The sequence below is a fragment of the Muntiacus reevesi genome, chromosome 6, assembly GCF_963930625.1.
Source record: "Muntiacus reevesi chromosome 6, mMunRee1.1, whole genome shotgun sequence".
Classification (NCBI taxonomy): domain Eukaryota; kingdom Metazoa; phylum Chordata; class Mammalia; order Artiodactyla; family Cervidae; genus Muntiacus; species Muntiacus reevesi.
This window is the reverse complement of record NC_089254.1, coordinates 73622858-73641604: the sequence shown is the minus strand read 5'-3', so window position 1 is coordinate 73641604 and position 18747 is coordinate 73622858. Positions and strand designations below refer to the sequence as shown.

At 41.1% G+C, this 18747-nt stretch overlaps 1 protein-coding gene across 3 annotated transcripts in view; it reads left to right on the top strand.

Moving 5' to 3' along the window:
* HECW1 (HECT, C2 and WW domain containing E3 ubiquitin protein ligase 1) overlaps nucleotides 1-18747 on the top strand; it is a 186562-nt gene that overhangs the window by 108633 nt on the left and 59182 nt on the right. For all 3 annotated transcript variants that reach the window (XM_065939400.1, XM_065939401.1, XM_065939402.1), the window contains exons 13-17: nucleotides 6136-6241; nucleotides 7145-7241; nucleotides 13710-13793; nucleotides 14191-14300; nucleotides 18528-18648. In XM_065939400.1, the coding sequence (XP_065795472.1) occupies nucleotides 6136-6241; nucleotides 7145-7241; nucleotides 13710-13793; nucleotides 14191-14300; nucleotides 18528-18648 (518 nt within the window). The remainder of the gene's footprint in view (nucleotides 1-6135; nucleotides 6242-7144; nucleotides 7242-13709; nucleotides 13794-14190; nucleotides 14301-18527; nucleotides 18649-18747) is intronic.

Sequence of the window (18747 nt, the reverse complement as noted above, 5' to 3'; positions counted from 1 at the left end):
CCTGGAGAAATGTGTATTCTATTTTTGAAGCCAGGCCAGAAACATACACAGAGTTAAGTAACAAAAGAAATTAAAGTATGGTTGAGTGCCAAGAGAGATGTTAGGACAAATGCCACAGAAGTTCAAAGGAGGCCAAGAAAAGGTTTCTTTTAAAAGAAGGTGCTTGACCTAGACCTAGAGAAATTGGTAAAACCTAGCAAGTACAAAGGCAGAGAAAGGGCAGCCCCCACAGAGAGCATAGCTGAAGGATAGGAGCCTAGATGGGGTTGAGAAAGGTCTTAAGAAAGACAGGGAATAAATAGTCCAGTGTGACCGGAATAGTAAGTTTCCACTTGGTTTTTGTTTCAAAATTTGGAAAGCTTTGAATGCCACATGAAAGAGTTAGGACTTTTATAAAAAGCCCATGGAATGAATTTGAGAAGAATAATATGATGATTTATATATTAAAATGGACTTTTAGAGATCAGTTCACCCACTGTTTCACAAAAGGGGAAGATTATTAGCAATTTGGGGGGACAGTTCTCTGAAGTGTAGAATCATTCCTTGTCATTGCAGGATCTTTTCTCCTGGTCCCATTCATTAAATTTCAGGAGTATCAGTTACTATGACAACAGAAACAAAAACCAAAATACCCTTGTGCTTAGTCGCTCAGGCGTGTCCGACTTTTTGTGACCCCATGGACTATAGCCCACCAGGCTCCTCTGTCCATGGGATTCTCCAGACAAGAATACTGGAATGGGTTGCCATGTCCTCCTCCAGAAGATCTTCCCAACCCAGGGACTGAACACAGGTCTCCCACATTGCAGGTGTATTCTTTACCTGCTGAGCTACCAGAGAAGCATCTCCCTTAAGCATCTCCAAACACTCCTAGATGGTAATTCCACTCTGGTTAATGATCATATTTCACAATCAAGTAAACTAAAGTATCAAGAACTCAAGTCACCCAGGGAGTTCAGAACTGCAGTTCAGATTTCTCAACTCCCAGTCCAGTATAAACTCATATTTTTAAAGGAGACAGTGGCAGCCAAGAAGAGATGGGATTGTGGCACAGGAGGATATGAGAAAGGCCATGAGAGGCCACTGCCATAGACCAAATAGGTGATGAAGCCCTAAGTTGGGGTGACAAAGAAACAGCACAACCTCAGGAAAGTCGGGGGGTGTGGAGGAGGGAGACTTAAGACTTGGGTCAGCAGATTGAAGTCCCATCTCTGGCCTCTCTGCAGAGGTGCTGTGGGTCATTGTACCTTCCTTTCCTTTCCATGGTCTCAGTTTCCCCATCTGTAAACAGAGACAAGGGAACTGGGATGGCCACTAAAGTCCCCTTCAGCTCTATGATTTTCAGCATCTGTGAGGCTAGACACACAGTCCCATGAATGGCTCCCAGATAAGATGAGCAGGAAAGCCAGGTGGGGAGGCTTGCAGGTGTAACTTTATATAAGTCGATGATGAGGATGGAAACAGCAGGAGAGCCAATTAGAAATGACAGCTAAGCAGTCGGAAAGATGAGACTTAGGAATATCAATGAAGTATTTCCATAATCCATGATTTTTCTGTGTCACCTCTGATGGGCAATAGGGAATTCACTCTAGATGTTTCTTAGACCTCAACTTTGGGAATAAATATTTTCTGTTCACCTTCATGAGCCATTTCTTGAGTGTTGTTCAGGGGTTGATTTTTTTATCCATTGTACTTAAGGATGGAATTAAAATCAGTTTCCAAAGTCAAGATCCTAGATGGTAAAAATTCCTGTCAAAACCCCAACAATAGGTTATTAGTAGAGAAACTGCTCGATGTCTTTTTAGCCTTTACTTCACCTGAAATTTGTTGAGGCAGTTTCCTGAAAGCAGTTAATATGAGGAATATAGGATTCTATGCGTAAAAAGATCATTCTTTGACTTCTTTTAAATTAATTTTTACTGGAGTATAGCTCATGATTTGACTCTTTCACATGCATTTTAATACAGTGGCACATCCATCTGCAATATATTTAAGTGCCAACAAAACAGGCTTTATCACTTCCATAGTGTCCAGATAGAATTGGATATGGATAAGTAGGAAAGAGCAGATCAAGATCCCATGTTTCTATCAATAAGGAAATCACTGGAGGTCAGCTTTGCTTGTTTATACTGCAGTTTGCAATGTAAATTACCATTAATAAGGAAGGGTAACAGACTACATAATGTTTGTTTCTTTCACCATCTTATCTTGGTCGAGCAAGAGAAGTCATTAGTCATAGAACATTTCTGGAAGGGTACATATAAAAATGCTTAACAGTAATTGCCTCAAGTAAAGGACAGGAGTCTGACAGAAAAGAGAAATTGACTTTTCACTCTCACAGCAGAAGTCACTGTGAATCATACTTTGCAGTGAGCTGCTTTTATGACAAAAGTCATTGTATCAACTCTAATGACAGAGGCCATCATGCAGGAAGCTGGCCTTTGGGGAGGGTAACTTTTGCACTGCTTCTTAAAATTGAGAATTTTCCTCTTGATTCCATGTAACCTATACTTGATCACAAGTTTGTTTGGAAGTTTGTAAAATTCAGATAACCTATGAAAGTACATTTTTGAATTAAAGATGGTATCTAATGAGTATAGAAAATATAGGCACAGATGGAAAAGAAATCAAAAGGCTGATATAGCCGTCCATCTGGAGAAAATACCTGGTACACAATGAAGTAAAACAGTTGAATTGTATTGTCTATGCTTCTGTATCTTCCTTTACCATTATAGCACATTATAGATAGTTTCTATGCCATTAAAATTCTTCTATAGTTTATTCTATGGATTGCCATAATTTAATTCAAATTTTTCTCTTGTACATTATGTTTGTTGCCCACTTTTTGCCTTTAGAAATATGTTGAAAAACCTCATAGATCGCTGTTATTTCTGTATAGTTCTGCAAACTTTGTTAATGATCTACTTTTAGAATACAAAAAGAATCTAGAGATGAACATAAATTCATCACTTGGACTTTTCCTCTGAACTTGCAATTTTTATCACCAGGTCTCCAGCATTTTTGAGACAGCATTAGCTGATGACCAACCCAAATTCAGTCTAAAACCTGCAGTTTTCAATCACAGATTTTAAAAAAACACCAGTTTACATTTCCAAATTGTAACACAGAAGAGAAGCTTGTTTTCCAGTTGCTGGAAACTATTTTCTGAGCATATCTATTCTGTTTTGTCTGGAGAGCTGAATGTTTGAAGTTTGTGTATTTGCAATTATGATTAAAGCTATCTCAACATCAAAAGGAAAAGAAATCTAAAAAGCAATCATGTGGGGCTCTCTTCTCCCTCCCTCCCCTGGCCCTGTCTCTCTCCTCCCTCCTCTCTCTCCTTCTCCCCCTCCCTCCCCACCTTCCCCCCTCCCCCTCCATTCCTCCCCCCTTCCTCCCCTCCCCCCTCTCTTTCTGTATCTCTCTTGTGTGCGTGCACACACATGCACCCCTACCTGAGAAGCTCAGTGACCCAAAAAGTGTCCAAAAGTGTAAAATTCTGGGAATTTCGGGGAGTCATATAATCTAGGTTTTAAATGGAAAATACATTCTTTTAGGTATTGTAAGTAGTTAGGAAAGCAAATGTTAGCATCATGTTTGCAGTGAGATCCACATTAGTCGCTCAGTTGGTGGCAGGCTTCCCTCGATGAACCATTTATCACCACTTTGGGGCCACATTTGTGATAGTAAAGGACAGGAGAGCCGAGGTCACGCTGCAGTCCATGGGGTCTACGGGGTCACAAAGAGCTGGACACAACTTAGCAAGTGAACAACAACTGAACCACGAGGATCCCAGCACGTACCAAGTTCTATGAAATCTTAGAATATTAGAGTCTTTTTAAGCTCTGCCTGAAATTGTTTCCATCCCTGTAAATTCCTGGCCCCTAGTTAGAGAAGCGCGTTTCTATTTAACGCTATCACCCTCCAGTTCTCTCATCTGGAGTCCATCCAGTACCACTCTGCAGTCACCTCATTTATCCTCGGCCGATGTTGCCACGGCTGAGGACTCCACAAGCCTCACCGCTCCCCAGTATTGTTTCCTTCATCTCACTCATAGTCATGGTGACACATATCCCTCAGCCAGTCATCTGCCTTCAGAGTAGCTGACCTTCCTCTGGTTCTGCAGTCTTTCAGTCTGGCTTGGTTTTGCAGTAAGCAGGTAACCTTAAAAGCAAGAACCATCTCTCCCTAAAGCATTTCTACAACACATGAATTCCTTATGACCCCCGTGAAGAGAAGTGAGCCTCTTCGTGCTTCAAAGTCTTGTTTTTCTCCAGGCAAAGTTCAGTGCACAGCCAGGCCTTCTTGAGTTCCATTCTCAGGTCTACCTGTTTTCCCAATTTCTTTCTGTAAATCATCTCTTAGATAGCCTTCAGCTGTTTTTGAGATTCCTGTCTTTATAGTATCACAAATATTTTCAACACACATTACAGCAGACTGACATAACCCCCTGGAAGGAAAAGAGATATTTCAGTCCCAGGAAGCCTTTACATATTTATTAATTCATGGAAAGAGAGAAATATGAGACTAAATATTGCATATCAGCCATCAGCAAACCTTTCTTTCATCACTTTGCATTGTAACCGTTTAACCAGAAAGTGCTGTTATGGACGTTCCAGCATCTAAATCTCGGTAGCTGGCTACACCCACTGAAGAGAGCTGGGTACTGGTGGCATCAAAGTGAGAAGTCAGCCCGAGTGGCACAAAATCCATTCCCCTTGTCCCTTAAGTGAAACAAGGGCAAGAAGAAGGATCAGGAGAGGAAAAGGATGAATCTGCATCCCTCCTTATTCCAGAGGAGCAGTTCAAAGACAGCTACATATAGAGAGTGAACTGGTAGCACATCTCATCTGAGGGATATTATTCTTGTCTGTGTGAAATATGAAAGTAGAACCTAAAGGAAAACCAGCAATTACCATTTCTGTAATTAGGAAGCCCTACATAATCTGCCTTGAAGATTGCCACCTGCAATATCACACAGGGCCTCAAGTGACCACTTTTATATGGACCTGGCCTTTCCAGGGTTTATGCCATAGGAGCTCATCACCTCTCCTGAATTCTCTCTGTGTGAATTCTGGTCTTGGAGAATTTTCTTTCTTCTTTTTGTCTGGATATTTGAGCTCTTTATGAATATCTTCCAATGTCATCTTCAAAATTCTTAAATATTTTAAAGCCTATTTTGACTTCTTTGTCACATAGAGTGAGTCATCTACACTCATCGCCATATATCTGGTGAATGTACTCCAGTGTGGAAATCTGTGGTACCTCCGTTCAAATAGCTTACCCTGCAAGGGTCCTTTCGGAAGCAAAATATATATGGAATCATGGTAGAAACTCATTGTCATGCTCTAGAACCTAGGGAATTTATAAAAATTTAAAATCAAGCTAAATTAAAATTAATCATCACAAATATCAGTTTTAAGCTAAGCAAATTCTGTGTCCCATGAGGTTTTGTCAAAATGTCCAACCCAAACCAAAATACTGGATGCAGGCTAGTAGTATGGGGAAGTGAAAAACAATTCTTGACAGTCAAGTGTAAATTAGTATCCTGGTTCTATCTCTTACAGTTAAAAATTTTGGAAAAAAACTTATTTTCTCTGGTCCTCAGATTCCCCATTTGTAAACTAGGGCGAATAATGCTTATCTTGCCAAATTTTGTGAGGATGTGAGACTGTGTAAAGAGTAACCAGTATAGTGAGTGGGAGAAAAGATGCTAAACGAAGAATAGCCTTTCAAGTATAATAAACACTGTTTAAGACAGCCAGCCCAGTCCACATTTGGCTATGAAGTTCAGTGCTGCCTCTTAGAGATGAAGATCATAGACCTACTTTACTGACAATATTCCCTTTAACATATTTCTAATGATAAATATTTCTTAGTCTATTGCATGTATTAATGAGATGAACATGCATGGCATTTGGCATAGTCACTTTCTTAAAAACCACAACACAAACCATCCTACTGAGACATTTTTTTCGAACATGCTAATTTTCCATCACGTTTGGGATTATAGCTTCATTCCTCCTTTCATTTAGGTGATGTCAGGGCCTTTTTGCCACTCATTTTGAAAAATTAGTATCCAAAGATCATCCGAAATGGATGAGGTTTTTAACACTTACAATTTTATTTTGAAATCAGGCCTCAGAAGTCTCTAGAAACAGAGGAGCCTCTTTACTGGCCAGGCCAGGACACAGCCTAGTAGCTGCTATTCGAAGCCAACACCAACATGAGTCATTGCCGCTGGGTATGTATCACACTTGTGAACCCCTGGAGAGCCAACACCGTGTTTTTCTCATTGTGACTCCTTTAATATTCAGGACTCTGTGTTTCCTTTCTGGTATTGTCTACTCCCCTACCCCTGGTTCCCATCTTCCTCTTGCACCTCTTGCCTTTCCTTCCTCCACTATGTCCTTCTCTCTTCCCTTCCTTTTCTCTCCCCTCTTGCAGACCCTCATTCCCTCCCTCTTTATTCTATTCAGTGGTTTGTTAGCTGGGTCCCCGGATAGCATAGTTTAGATAAGGTGATGGATGTGGTTGCTTAGATGCAGCTTCTAATTTAGACCTCTATTCCCATGTGTGTGTATGAGGATAAGCTAGAAGAGGCTCCATTCCTAACTTCAGCTACCTCTTTCCAAAACACTTATATCAAGATGGTGAGACAGTCTACATGGATTTGGATGTTTTCATTATCCTTATTGGGAAATTCAACCAATGGCAGAAGTCATAAGTGCAAGTGCTCAGTAAAGGATTTCTTTGAATTTGCCATAATAACTCTTTTTTTATAAGAGAAGTTAGAAGGAACAGAGTATAACTCCACTCATGAAAGACCTATTTTATTCTCTTTTATCTATTCACAAGGCGGGGGGGGTGGGGGGTGATGGTTGAGTTAACACCAAGTTAAATTCCTACAATATTAAAGATAATTAACTTAGATCTGGTTCGCTTTGGGTTTGATCATTTAAAAATAGTCAGGCTATTATGTCACAGAAAAAAAAGCCCAAGAGCTTACATTATTTTGATGAGTATGCTCCCTGCCCTTCAGACTCTCCTCCATTAATCCTGGTATCAAGCTGCCGTTTTCCAATCATTAGTGAAATCATCTCTGGGCTGGAGACTCAACCACAACTTGCTCTTTTGTCTGTTTCAGCATATAACGACAAGATTGTGGCATTTCTTCGCCAGCCAAACATTTTTGAAATGCTGCAAGAGCGCCAGCCAAGCTTGGCAAGAAACCATACACTCAGGTAGGGGCTTGTCTACCGCTCTCTAATTCCAGGTCTCTCCCACTGGTTTTCCAGGTGGAACGACCTCTGTGGAGAGACGGCAGACGCTTACGATGTGTTTTATTCGTGCATTTAAATTATAACCTAAATACTTACAATGAAGAATCCAGGTGTTCTATTGCAATCAGAGATAGCTATCATGTCAGCTTACCAATTAGTCACATGATGCTAAAATGATTTCCATTGATTTGGAGGGAAGCACAGAAAAGGAGCAAAATAACTTTCATCAAAGATTATTTATGTAAAGCACCACATGAATTAGTTTATTTAAAGAATATAATTGTTTAAAGGTGTACTGATATTAGATGACTATATTCATAAATAAACAAACAAAAAAGTTTCATAAGTGTTTTAACTACTTAAATCTTATTGTTCATTAGGGTCATTTTTGAATGAGTGTCTCTGAAACTCTGAGTCACTTTATTTGGAAGGGAAAACCACCCAAAGTGATTAAAAAAAAAAAAAAAAATTACCCTCTGAAGTTAAATCCTACATTCTCACCGAGGTATTCGAGTATATCTCTCCTTCAGCTTACTACCCAGCATTTCAAAAGCTAGAGATGCACAGTGGTTAACTGTGTCCCCTTGGAATTTGAAAACTTGCTCTAGCACATAGGTGCCAGTGATGGAGGCATGTCACTTAATCCCCTACCCTCAGTCTCTTTGCTGAAACCAGATCACAATGTGGGCTCCACTGAGATGCTTCTCTGGACCAGGTAACATGGGCAGGGGGGCAGCTAGTGACTCCCGCTGGTTCCAGCTCCCGTCTGGTGGTCTTTTGATTCTGCTGGACAACTGAAATCCTCTACTTTGACCTCCTCAATGAGTCACCAACACCTCAAAATAACCTCTTTGCTATTCAAGTCTTTATTAATCCTGCCAGGATGGATCCCTCACTGTTCTTTCCTATCCATCACCTCCCATTGACACCTACTTTCTCTGTGGTTTCACTCTACATAAGTTAGAGCCTCCATCCTCTCAAGTGCCCATCTTAACTCCTCCTTCTTTCTTCAGCTTCAAATCTAAACACTTACCTCCTCAGTTTCTCCCAACCCTTCTTTTCTCTCCTCCCTGCATGGCCTATGTTTGGATCTTCACCATTTCTCTGCTGGACCTTGCAGGGATCTCTTAGCAAATACCCACTTTCACTCTACTATAAACAGCGTTACCTCCTTAGATCCCATACCACCCATGCCCTTCAATAAAGTTTCCCATGGAGTATCCTTAGGGCTAGCTGCCACAAGGGCACTCTTCTGGAGAACCTCAGAGCCGCTCAGTGTTAGCCACCAGTTCTTGGCCTTCCCCAATCAATAGAAATTGACTAGAGGCCAGACAAGAAATTCAGGCAAGGTCGTACTGGTACCTGCTGCATCAAATTGGAGCAAAAAGGAATCAAAGGTCGCCTTGCTTTCTCACTCCCCTGGGTGTAGAGGAAGCGGGGATGGTGAACTGGTTTCTTATGTAGGGGGAGGGGAGGGTGTATCCAGGGGTCAGTCCAGAGGGGTGGCTTGGGTGTTTTGCACCTCCCTTTATTCGGTGTTGTGTGCAGAGGGCATGCTCAGTTGCCCAGCTTTTGCTTCCCACCCTCTACTTTTGCTTCAGGCTCTTCAAAAGTGGCAGCTAGGTTTTTTGGCCTCTGTATCTTTTGTCCAGAATTTGCCCCAACTGCCCCCACACACAGTTATTTCTAGTCCCACACAGTTACATTCTATTCTGTTGCTCAAGGAAGTTATGTCCAGGGGCGAGCACTGCAGCACAGCCGCAAAGGGACCCAGGTCCCAGGCTTGTCTCATTGGAAGCCTCTCTGGAATTTAGTCCTCAAGGAAGCATGCCACATGATAGCAGGTGGAGGGGCAGTGGTGGATATGTGACTATCCTCACTGTCATTAAGGGGGCCAGCAGGGATCTTGTTTCAGGCTGGGCTGCTGCCCCTCACCCTCGCTGGGCCCTGGTCGGCCCTGCCTTTTTCCTAACCCTGCTGTGGCTGCCCTAGCCAGGCCACTGAGCAGTTCAGGCCAGATTTGTGATTTGGGGACTCATGCCCACTTCATGAGGGTTTGAGAGACAAGTGAAAGAGGCTGTCCATGTAGATCTGCAGTTTTTTCTTCCTCCCCATTACGATAAGACCTTAGTTTCATGGGGGAGTGGGTGGAAATCTGGGTATAGTTTGAGAACTTGTGAAAAATGCATCAACTAATAAAATTGGCTTATTTACATGGGGCCCTTGGGGGGAATTCTTTGTGGGGAGCACTTCAATTTCTTGTGAAACTCTGAGCTCATTTTCCAAAAAGGGACTGGTTTGACAGAACCTTTCTTATACCAGAGGTCATGCTAAGGCAAGATGTAAGCCCTCTCATAAGAGTGGAATTCTTTGCAATTAAAGAACTAGATGAATACGTGTAACTATATGGCTGATTCATGTCAATGTATGACAAAACCCACTGAAATGTTGTAAAGTGATTGGCCTCCAACTAATAAAATAATATTTAAAAAAAAAAAAAAAAAAAAAACTAGATGAACTGTGTTGAGACACTCCTACATCTTTTCTCTCCAGAATTTCAAAATGCATTAACAAATACTTCCATTTTCATCTCTCAATACAAACAAAACAATGCCAAAAAACAAAAACTTCTCATGGTTCCTTTTGTGTATATAATAAAGTCAAAATTTCTAAGCACAATTTCCATAGTCCCCTAAGTCAGGTTCCAATCTAACTTTCCATCGTGGGCTAGTTTTTCCTTCCTCTGGTGTCTTCCACCTCCCTCAAAGGGCCTGTATTTTCTCCTACCCCTACCCTTCCTAGAATAGCTTTTCTCTTAAGGGCATTTCAGCCCATTTTAAAGATTCAAATCAAATGCAAAGATTCAGTGATCTAGGCAGACTTTAGCATTTATTTTGCCTTGCTTTACTAGCATTTGTTTTTGTACTTCTAAGATATTTTTCCTTTATCGCTTGTATTCTACCACTACTGATGTCTGCCTACAATACCATAAGCTCCTTAGGGCAGGATCTATATCTTCTTTGTCTTTGTACCACTCTCCTGTCAGAGCTTGACCCTCTATTTTGAAGATAGGAAACAATGATCACTTTCAGACTGAACTAAAGATCTTTAGCTTGAATGAGTGTTACTTCCATTTATTTTCAACTGTGCCCAAGTTTTATTACTCTGCCATGGAAGGCAGGGCCATATTTGGTCAATTCATGGGCTGCTGTCTGACTCACACTACATAATAATTTAAGAGAATTTCCAAGGGATTTTCAGAGGCATTGTAACCTGAAAACTTCCTGATACATCACTGCTCTTGAACATTTTTTACCTTACTGATTCTACCACTAAGTAAGGAATTCACTGCTTGCTTTTGGGAGAAATGTGAGTTCTCCAAAGGCACTAGACTCCCATTTAAATCATTTTAAAAACAATAAAAACAATCCTCTTTGAAAATAAAGACTGGAGTATATTTCCCAAGGGAAGTAAAGAGTTTCAGCATTTATATAGCAAACACAATGTGATTTTGTCACATTATAACAAAATCTAAGAAACCTTGAAGGTTCTGTTGCAGTGTGAAATTGCATAATTACACTTTTCCAGATATGGGCGACATGAAATTAGGGAATGTTGAAATTGGGAAAAGCTTGGAAATTAATGTAGAAAATAATATCCTTCTTAATAAGGATGCTTCTGAGAATCTGAGGAAAGCTCTTATAGACTCTTCCCAACATAGAAATGTGAATCTTTGCATATAATTTCAAACAGTTAATGGACCCTGAAGGACCTGTAGAGTCCAGATTGGAAACCCAAATAGCTCCTGAAAAATTGAAAACTCAAAGTGACATCAAAAACTGGCCATGAAGTCAAAAAGGCAAAAGGAGAGCAAGCGCCCGCTCTTCAAGGGATCAGGCTTCAAGGATCCAAAAAAACGGGTCGCAACTCACTGTGACTGGGCCTTTGCCTGCCCCTAGCTGTGGTGTGAGGGTGAGTTAACTTGATTTTAAAGGTCCACGAGTTAAAAGGAAAACCTCCTCTCCCCATGACGCTGACCAAAGGAAGAACTTACTGCTTCCTCTGTGGTCCTCATGAGGGGCCATGATTCCTGTTTGGTCATTGCTATTCTCAAGGAGCCATGGACCCACTGTCCTGGATTCACAAAGTCAGTCGCTGGGTTAGACGATAGAGGATGAGTTCTCAGAAAACTGAGTTCAGCAGACAGAAGTGAATCATAAGAAACCACACAGGAAGAGGGAAGATGCAGTGGTAGCCATCCTCATTCATTCTTTCTTTCTTCAACGAGTGCTTTTATTGGGCAGGTGTTCTGAATCAGGATGGCGCTAGGGCTGCATACCCAGTGGTGAAGCAAAACAGACATTGATCTCATGGGACTTATAATCTATTGAGAAAGACAAATGATAGACAGTTGTGACATTTTTAAGCCAAATATATAGCTATGGATTGTATTATGGGCCACGGAGGACATGATCAGAATTCAGAGATAATGAAAGAGGGGTGTCAAGGATTTCATTGTAGACATTGAGTTTTGAGGCCACAAATGAAGATGTCAGGATGTCAAAGAAGCAGGTGGCTCTACTGACCAGAGCTCTGATGGGAGTTTTGCACTGGAGTTTTCTTGATGGGATGCAAGCAAGAGAGGCAGATGGCATTCTCACCCTCAGAGATCTCCCCACACCTAGGCCCCAGTGCCTTTGGGCTGGACCCAGGGGCACTTGGAGGCCCCTTAGACTAGTAGATATACCTGAGATTTTCACAAACATGACAGAGGATGTCATGTCCCCTGAAGAGCCACCAAACTCTCAGAAAACTCACATGTGGATGTGGTTTGAGCGTGGGGAGCAGTGGTAGGACTACTGCAGGGGGTGCCGCTTCCCCTGGCTGAGGAGGGCACCCTGCTGCCCTCATGGACTTGACTCTTTTCAGGCTTCTTTTCCCCAGGAACGCTGGGAATAAAGAGTGACCCCTAAAATGTTCTCTCCCGTTTTCCCCAGGCAGGGAGACCAGGGGCATACCCAGATATGGGTCCCCTGGGGCAGCAGAGTGACTTGTCCCAGGGACATTGACATTGGGAGAACACATCAGTTTGACAGTCCTCCATGGGACTGAAGTCAGTGAGCGAAAGGAGCAGGGTCCACAAGAGTCCTCCGGACAAGAGGGTATTAGGCGACGTCAGGATTTGAGGACAGCACTCAGGCACATGAAATGAAGGACACGGAGACACAGAAGGAGAAGCAGCTGCTGGAGGAGGTGTGGTTCTCACAGCCCAGCTGGGCTTTCACCTGATCCAATTTCCAAATCCCCCATCCGAGAAGCTACTATGAGTACCCCTGGGTTTTGGAAATAACATTTACCACAACGGTACTCTATCTATACTGACAGGTTGGACCACAGTGTGTTTCTCTGTTTAATTCTATTTTGTGTATCTTTGTCGAAGCCAAAAAGTTTCTCGTTTCCTTAAAAAAATACCCACACCAGAAGGTCAATTTCATTATAGTTTTACCTGAAAGCAAGCAAGTTATGATGAAGATTTGGATTCACATTATTATAATCAGAGAGAGAAAAAAGTTTTATCTGCAGTATTTTTATTAATCTTTTTTTAATCATCCATTAGAGGAAACTGATTAAAAGGTATACCAGATCACTCTTTATTAATTTCTTACAAGTACATGTGACTCTAAAAGCATATCAAACATTTAAGCAAAAAAAGTGAAACTAATAAAATATCAATCCTTAAGTCTTCCCAGATTTCTGCTGTATCTCTTCAAGAAAGAGAAAAAACATCTAACTTCTTTGAAGCATGATTACAAGGGATGATTGTTAGCCATAGTGTTTGAAATTTTTGAATATATGAATGTTAGAAAAACACATTACAAAGTTTATTTGATAGAAAGGAAAAATCCTATTTGTCTATAGACTTATTGGAATAACTGCCAGATTGGAGTTGAAGGTTGTAAAAAAGTCAGAATGCATGTGTTGTAATTAAACAGAGACAAATTGATGCCTGTGCTTGGATTGATGTGGGAGATTCTTCTATATTCTGGGGCTGGACTCTCTCTGGACTCAGTATGGACTTAATTCATTTTCCATCAGGCATAAGTTTTCTCAAGAGACATCCCCTCACTCTTTCCTCCCATGGCTTCTAAAACACCATGAGCCCACAGCGGCCCTTCCCAGCTCCACTCTGTAAGGACCTACCAGTGTTGTGCTCCTCAGCTCCTGTCCCCATGTGAGTCTGAGAAATACAGCTCCTAGACGAGCATCCTGGGAACCTATAATACGAACCTAACCTACCTCAAAATACTCTGGACACTAGAATATCACTGTTCAGCCCTACTGAAGAAGAAAAGGGGTTTGGAAAGGGATTCATTCCTTAGCTTTTATGTCAGTGCGTAATTCTTATTTTCTTTCCCACATTTATCCTAGGGAGAAAATCCATTACATTCGGACTGAGGGTAATCATGGGCTTGAAAAGTTGTCCTGTGATGCAGATCTAGTCATTTTGCTGAGGTAAGGGGCTGAACCTGAAACAATTCTGGAAACGCAACTGGAGAAACTGCTCTGGGTGGTTCTCCACGACAACCTGGACTAAAACACCCATTGTTTGTTCTAGAAGATTCTAGTGGCTGCGACTGAAGTAGGGCACCCGCCCTTACACCTGCTGTTCATTTCCTTCTTTACACGTATGACTGGGGTATCACAAGCTACATGTGGTCCTTGATGGAGACCTTGTTGTGGGACTAATTAGGGTTTAAAACAATAGGGAGAGTTTACATGTGAGGACGTGCCCATCTGAGTGAATCTAAGTGCTTTTATTGTCTCATGAGAATCGTAATTGCTCTTACACTAATTTGTGAACATTCTCTCACGGACAGAGAACTAACTTAATTTTTTTTTTACTTTGCAGTCTCTTTGAAGAAGAGATTATGTCCTACGTCCCCCTGCAGGCTGCCTTCCACCCTGGGTACAGCTTCTCTCCCCGCTGTTCACCCTGCTCCTCACCTCAGAACTCCCCAGGTAACTTGAGGTTCTGGCACCCTGTCTCCTGCTAGTGGCGACCTGTGTTTCCACTGGAAGAAGCGGTCCTCTCTCCCTTATTTCCTCTCAATTTTCTGATCATACGCACACTAAGTTGGGTGTTGACACATTGCCACCTGTTTTAGTATTGCCCCCAAGCTATTACATGTTTTGCATTTTTAAATGATTTGGAAACATTTATTGTGAAACTAATATTTCATGATGTGAAAATTATAATGAAATTCATGTTTCATTGTCTATCAATACGATTTACTGGAACCCAGCGATACCTGTTTATATATTTTTTTCTCATTTAAATTATTTATTTTAATTGGAGGCTAATTACTTTACAGTATTGTGGTGGGTTTTGCCATACATTGACATGAATGTTTATATATTTTTTGTGGCAACTTTCATGCTACAAACAGCAGAGCTGAATAGTAGTGACAGACACCATAGGACCCCCAACATCTAAAATATTTGCTGTCTGACTCTTTACCAACAAAGTCTGTGGGCCCCTGCTCTAAATTGCTGTTTTGTTCTAAAGCATATTCTCAAAGCATTTAAAAGGGAAGAGCTCTTTCTGGGACATTCTGCCATATGAATCAGAATGTTATTAGTTACCAATTTGAGTATTTTTTTTTGTTAAGTTGTAAAGGAGTTGCTAGTTTCCATACTAACTAGGGACCACCTTTATATCCCCATGAAGATGTCTAAGAATTTTTTAAAATGATATGAAATCATTCCCCTGAAGTTTTCTTAGAATGAATTTACTCATGATACACTTTGTGGATATTTTCCATTCCAAATGAGGAAATGTATATTGAACTGTTGAGCGAAAAGAGAAGCTATTATTTCCTGGGTTCATCAAGATAATTAGTTTAAGACAAATTAAAACTCCCAAACAAGATCCAGATATTGAAAATGTTTCCCCTATTGTCTTGATTTGCATGTTGTCATGGATGTTTGTGGTAAACTCACATTTATTTTTATAACTTTAAAATTTGGTAAAGGAAGTTAGTTTTGAAAACTCTAATAACGTCCTATCTCATAACCTCTAGAGTCAGAGTTTAAACTTTGCTTTTGAAGCCAGTGGGGAAATGGAGAAGAGAAACCAAATTTAGCAATATGCTCTATCCCCCAGAAGGGATGTCTCACTCAGCTGGTGCCACTCAATACTGCCATAGGTCTAGAATATCTCAGTTCAGTTCAGTTGCTCAGTCATGTCTGACTCTTTGTGACTCCATGGACTGCAGCACACCAGGCCTCCCTGTCCATCACCGACACCCAGAGTTTACTCAAACTCACGTCCTTCGGTGATACCATCCAACCATCTCATCCTCTGTCGTCCCCTTCTCCTTCTGCCTTCAATCTTTCCCAGCATCAGGGTCTTTTCCAAGGAGTCAGTTCTTAAAACTGGAATACCTTTTTGTTTGGTGTACCCCCATCATGTCATTCAGAACTATCTCCCAGAGGTAGTTTTGCTAATCTTAAAAGCTGTTTTTAAGTCAGTATCTCTTTGTTATCCCTTCCTCCACAAGTGTATCAGCGGCATTGTTGAGGAAATGTTCCCTGAGTGCTCCCTCTGACATGCAACATAACTAAGATGACATGCTTGGGAAAAGGAGGACTGGGAGCTTTGTCAGAGCCAGCATCAGCATAATCAGTTGTTTCTGGTGTGCATGGGATGACTTACTTCTGGAGAGCAGAGCATTCCCATTTAGGGGACTTGTGTGTCTGCATGATGTTTGGTCCCAGTCTGATAATGTGTCTATGTGCATGCATTGTAAGTCGTGTCTGACTTTGCAACCTCATGGGCTGTAGCCAGCCAGATTCCTCTGTCCAAGAGATTCTCTAGACAAAAATACTGAAGTGGGTTGCCATGCCCTCCTTCAGGGATCTTCCTGACCCAGGGATCAAACCCATGTCTCTTAGGTCTCCTGCATTGGCAGGTGGGTTCTTTACCACAGAGCCACCTGGGAAGCCCCAGTGTGTCTACACTTTGGTCCAAACTTCCAGCACTAGAGTATGGTTTTGACGTCATTACATGGTGAAGATACCATCTTGCAAATAGAAAAACTAAGGGAGTATAAAGAGTTATTTGCTAAATGAGAATTATTTGGGTAAGTTTTTTTTTTTAAAGGAATCAGCATTCCTAATAGCTGTCTGGTGTCAGCTGATACATGCTGATACCATGAACTCAAACAATCATCCAATTTATGTATCAAAGTCCTTAATTCTTTACTCTCCTAGCTTTGATCACAGGATCTTAGAGTGTGTAATCCAAATATTTGATGCTAAATTTTATGATTCCCACATTTCTAGACCTTTATGACTTTTACCTGAGGCAACAGAGATAGTGACTCATGCATGCCAAAGCACCTCATGAAGCATAAATTATTAAAGAAATGCATAGTAGTGACCATGGGCATAGTGGTAGTACCAGCAGTGAGAAAGTCATCTTATAAAATACACTGAAATCTGCTAGAAGAAACTTATACTTGCACCTGCAGACTTGTATTCTAGTTTTACCTACGTTCTGAAAGCTGGCATTTAGGCAAAGACACTGTCCTCTTCAAGTGGTGGCTTGGTTCCTTCTTATAAGTCACCTATTCGGTTGACTTCTGAGACACCACAGTAGGCATTTCATCTATGTCTTTGACCACCTCTGCAGACTCATCCTTCTCTTCCTACCATCCTCAAGACTCAGTGCCAGGTTTTATTCTCCTCTCTTTCAAACTATGTCTCTTTCCAATCAAATATTCAGAGGTACCACCATCAAAGACCAAGCTTGTGATCTCCCCACAAGTTTGTGTTTCTTACATTTGTCCCCATCTCAGTGAATGTCACCAAAGTCCATTCCATTATAATGTCTAAAACTCACCTTTACTTACTACCTATATCCAGTTCATTGCCTCCTAAACACATCTCCAATCTATCCTATTCTCATCTCTGCTGACGCCACCCTAGTCCAGTTTAGGTAGGCTGAATCCATTCTGGACCTCTCTGGTTTTCTCTCTCTACTGCAGAAAGACTGAGGTTTCTGTAACTCCAGATACATCATCTTGGCCCCTACACACTAACTTTCTGTGGTGTTTAACATTAAACAAAAACATTTAATCATTTAAAGGAGAATACCTTATCCTACTTGACCTGTCTCCTGCCCACCTCCCAAGCCTTGTTTCTCATCATTCTGGTCCTCACTCCCTGTCTCCACATAAACTGGAGCACCGCTTTCCATCCTGCCTCAGTACCCTTGCCCATGCTGGTGCTCTACCTGGAATCTTCTCCCAGCTCATCTCTTCTCTTAGCTAAGCAGAAGCCTTTCCTAACTCACTCAGTCTAATCCATGCCTACTTTCCCGGGGAGGCCTTCCTGAACTTGGCTAGTGTCCTGTGATCTCAGAGAACTGAATTCTCTTCCTTCATGGGGAGCAATCGTCTCAACCTGTAATTATATTCTCATTTCTGTGAGTTTGATGGTGTAAGTCTTCTCCAGATTATAAATTCAATATCTGGAACATAAACTAAACATTAGTTGTTGCAGGAGCAAACTGTGATCCTAGCCATCTGGGAAACTTACAAAAGGATGCTATTTTTTCCAGTCCTTTTTTCATTGAAAGGTATATAAAGAAAATAAAGCATTTACAAAGCATTCTAAGTGATACAAAAGCTCCTTCTATAAAGAGAAAGGAATTATTATTAATAATAATGTTCTTAATAATTTTGCTTTTATGGTACATGATAATCTAATATAAACCCCTAAATAATCTGTGCTCTAGTGGACAGGTATGTTTATATAAGCATCAAGGTCAATATAGTTAGAGAAGTATAATATACACATATATTACAATCTTGGTTGCTCCATTGTAGTTACATTCACTTATAGCAACTTATAAGAACCTAATTTGATTTATGTCATTTTCAAATATTTAAGTACAATTAAGCCAAGAAATATGCTCATCTAGATATTTTGAAGAGAGATACAATTTAAAATGGAGTGGAAGATATAAGTATTTATTGTCATCAGAATTTATTTTTCTCTGCATCATATTATTTCTGGTTATTATCAAACTGACTGAGGGAGTGATAGGGAAACTTCTTGAAGAAGAAAAATACGAGGACTTAGGATTGTGCCTCTGGTTGGGCCTCCCACTACCATTGCTCTCTGCATATTCGTTCTTCAGTAAAAAGCGATGACCTTCAGCCTTTGTGCTTCTCTCTGCAGGTTTACAGAGAGCCAGTGCAAGAGCCCCTTCACCCTATAGGAGAGACTTTGAGGCCAAGCTCCGCAATTTCTACCGAAAACTGGAAGCCAAAGGATTTGGTCAGGGTCCAGGGAAAATTAAGTGAGTGATTTAATTGAGCTCCACTGAGCTTGGCACCGAATTCATTTGGAAGATGTTTCTATCCTTTTCTCCTCTATAACTTGGTAATATTTGTCTGGA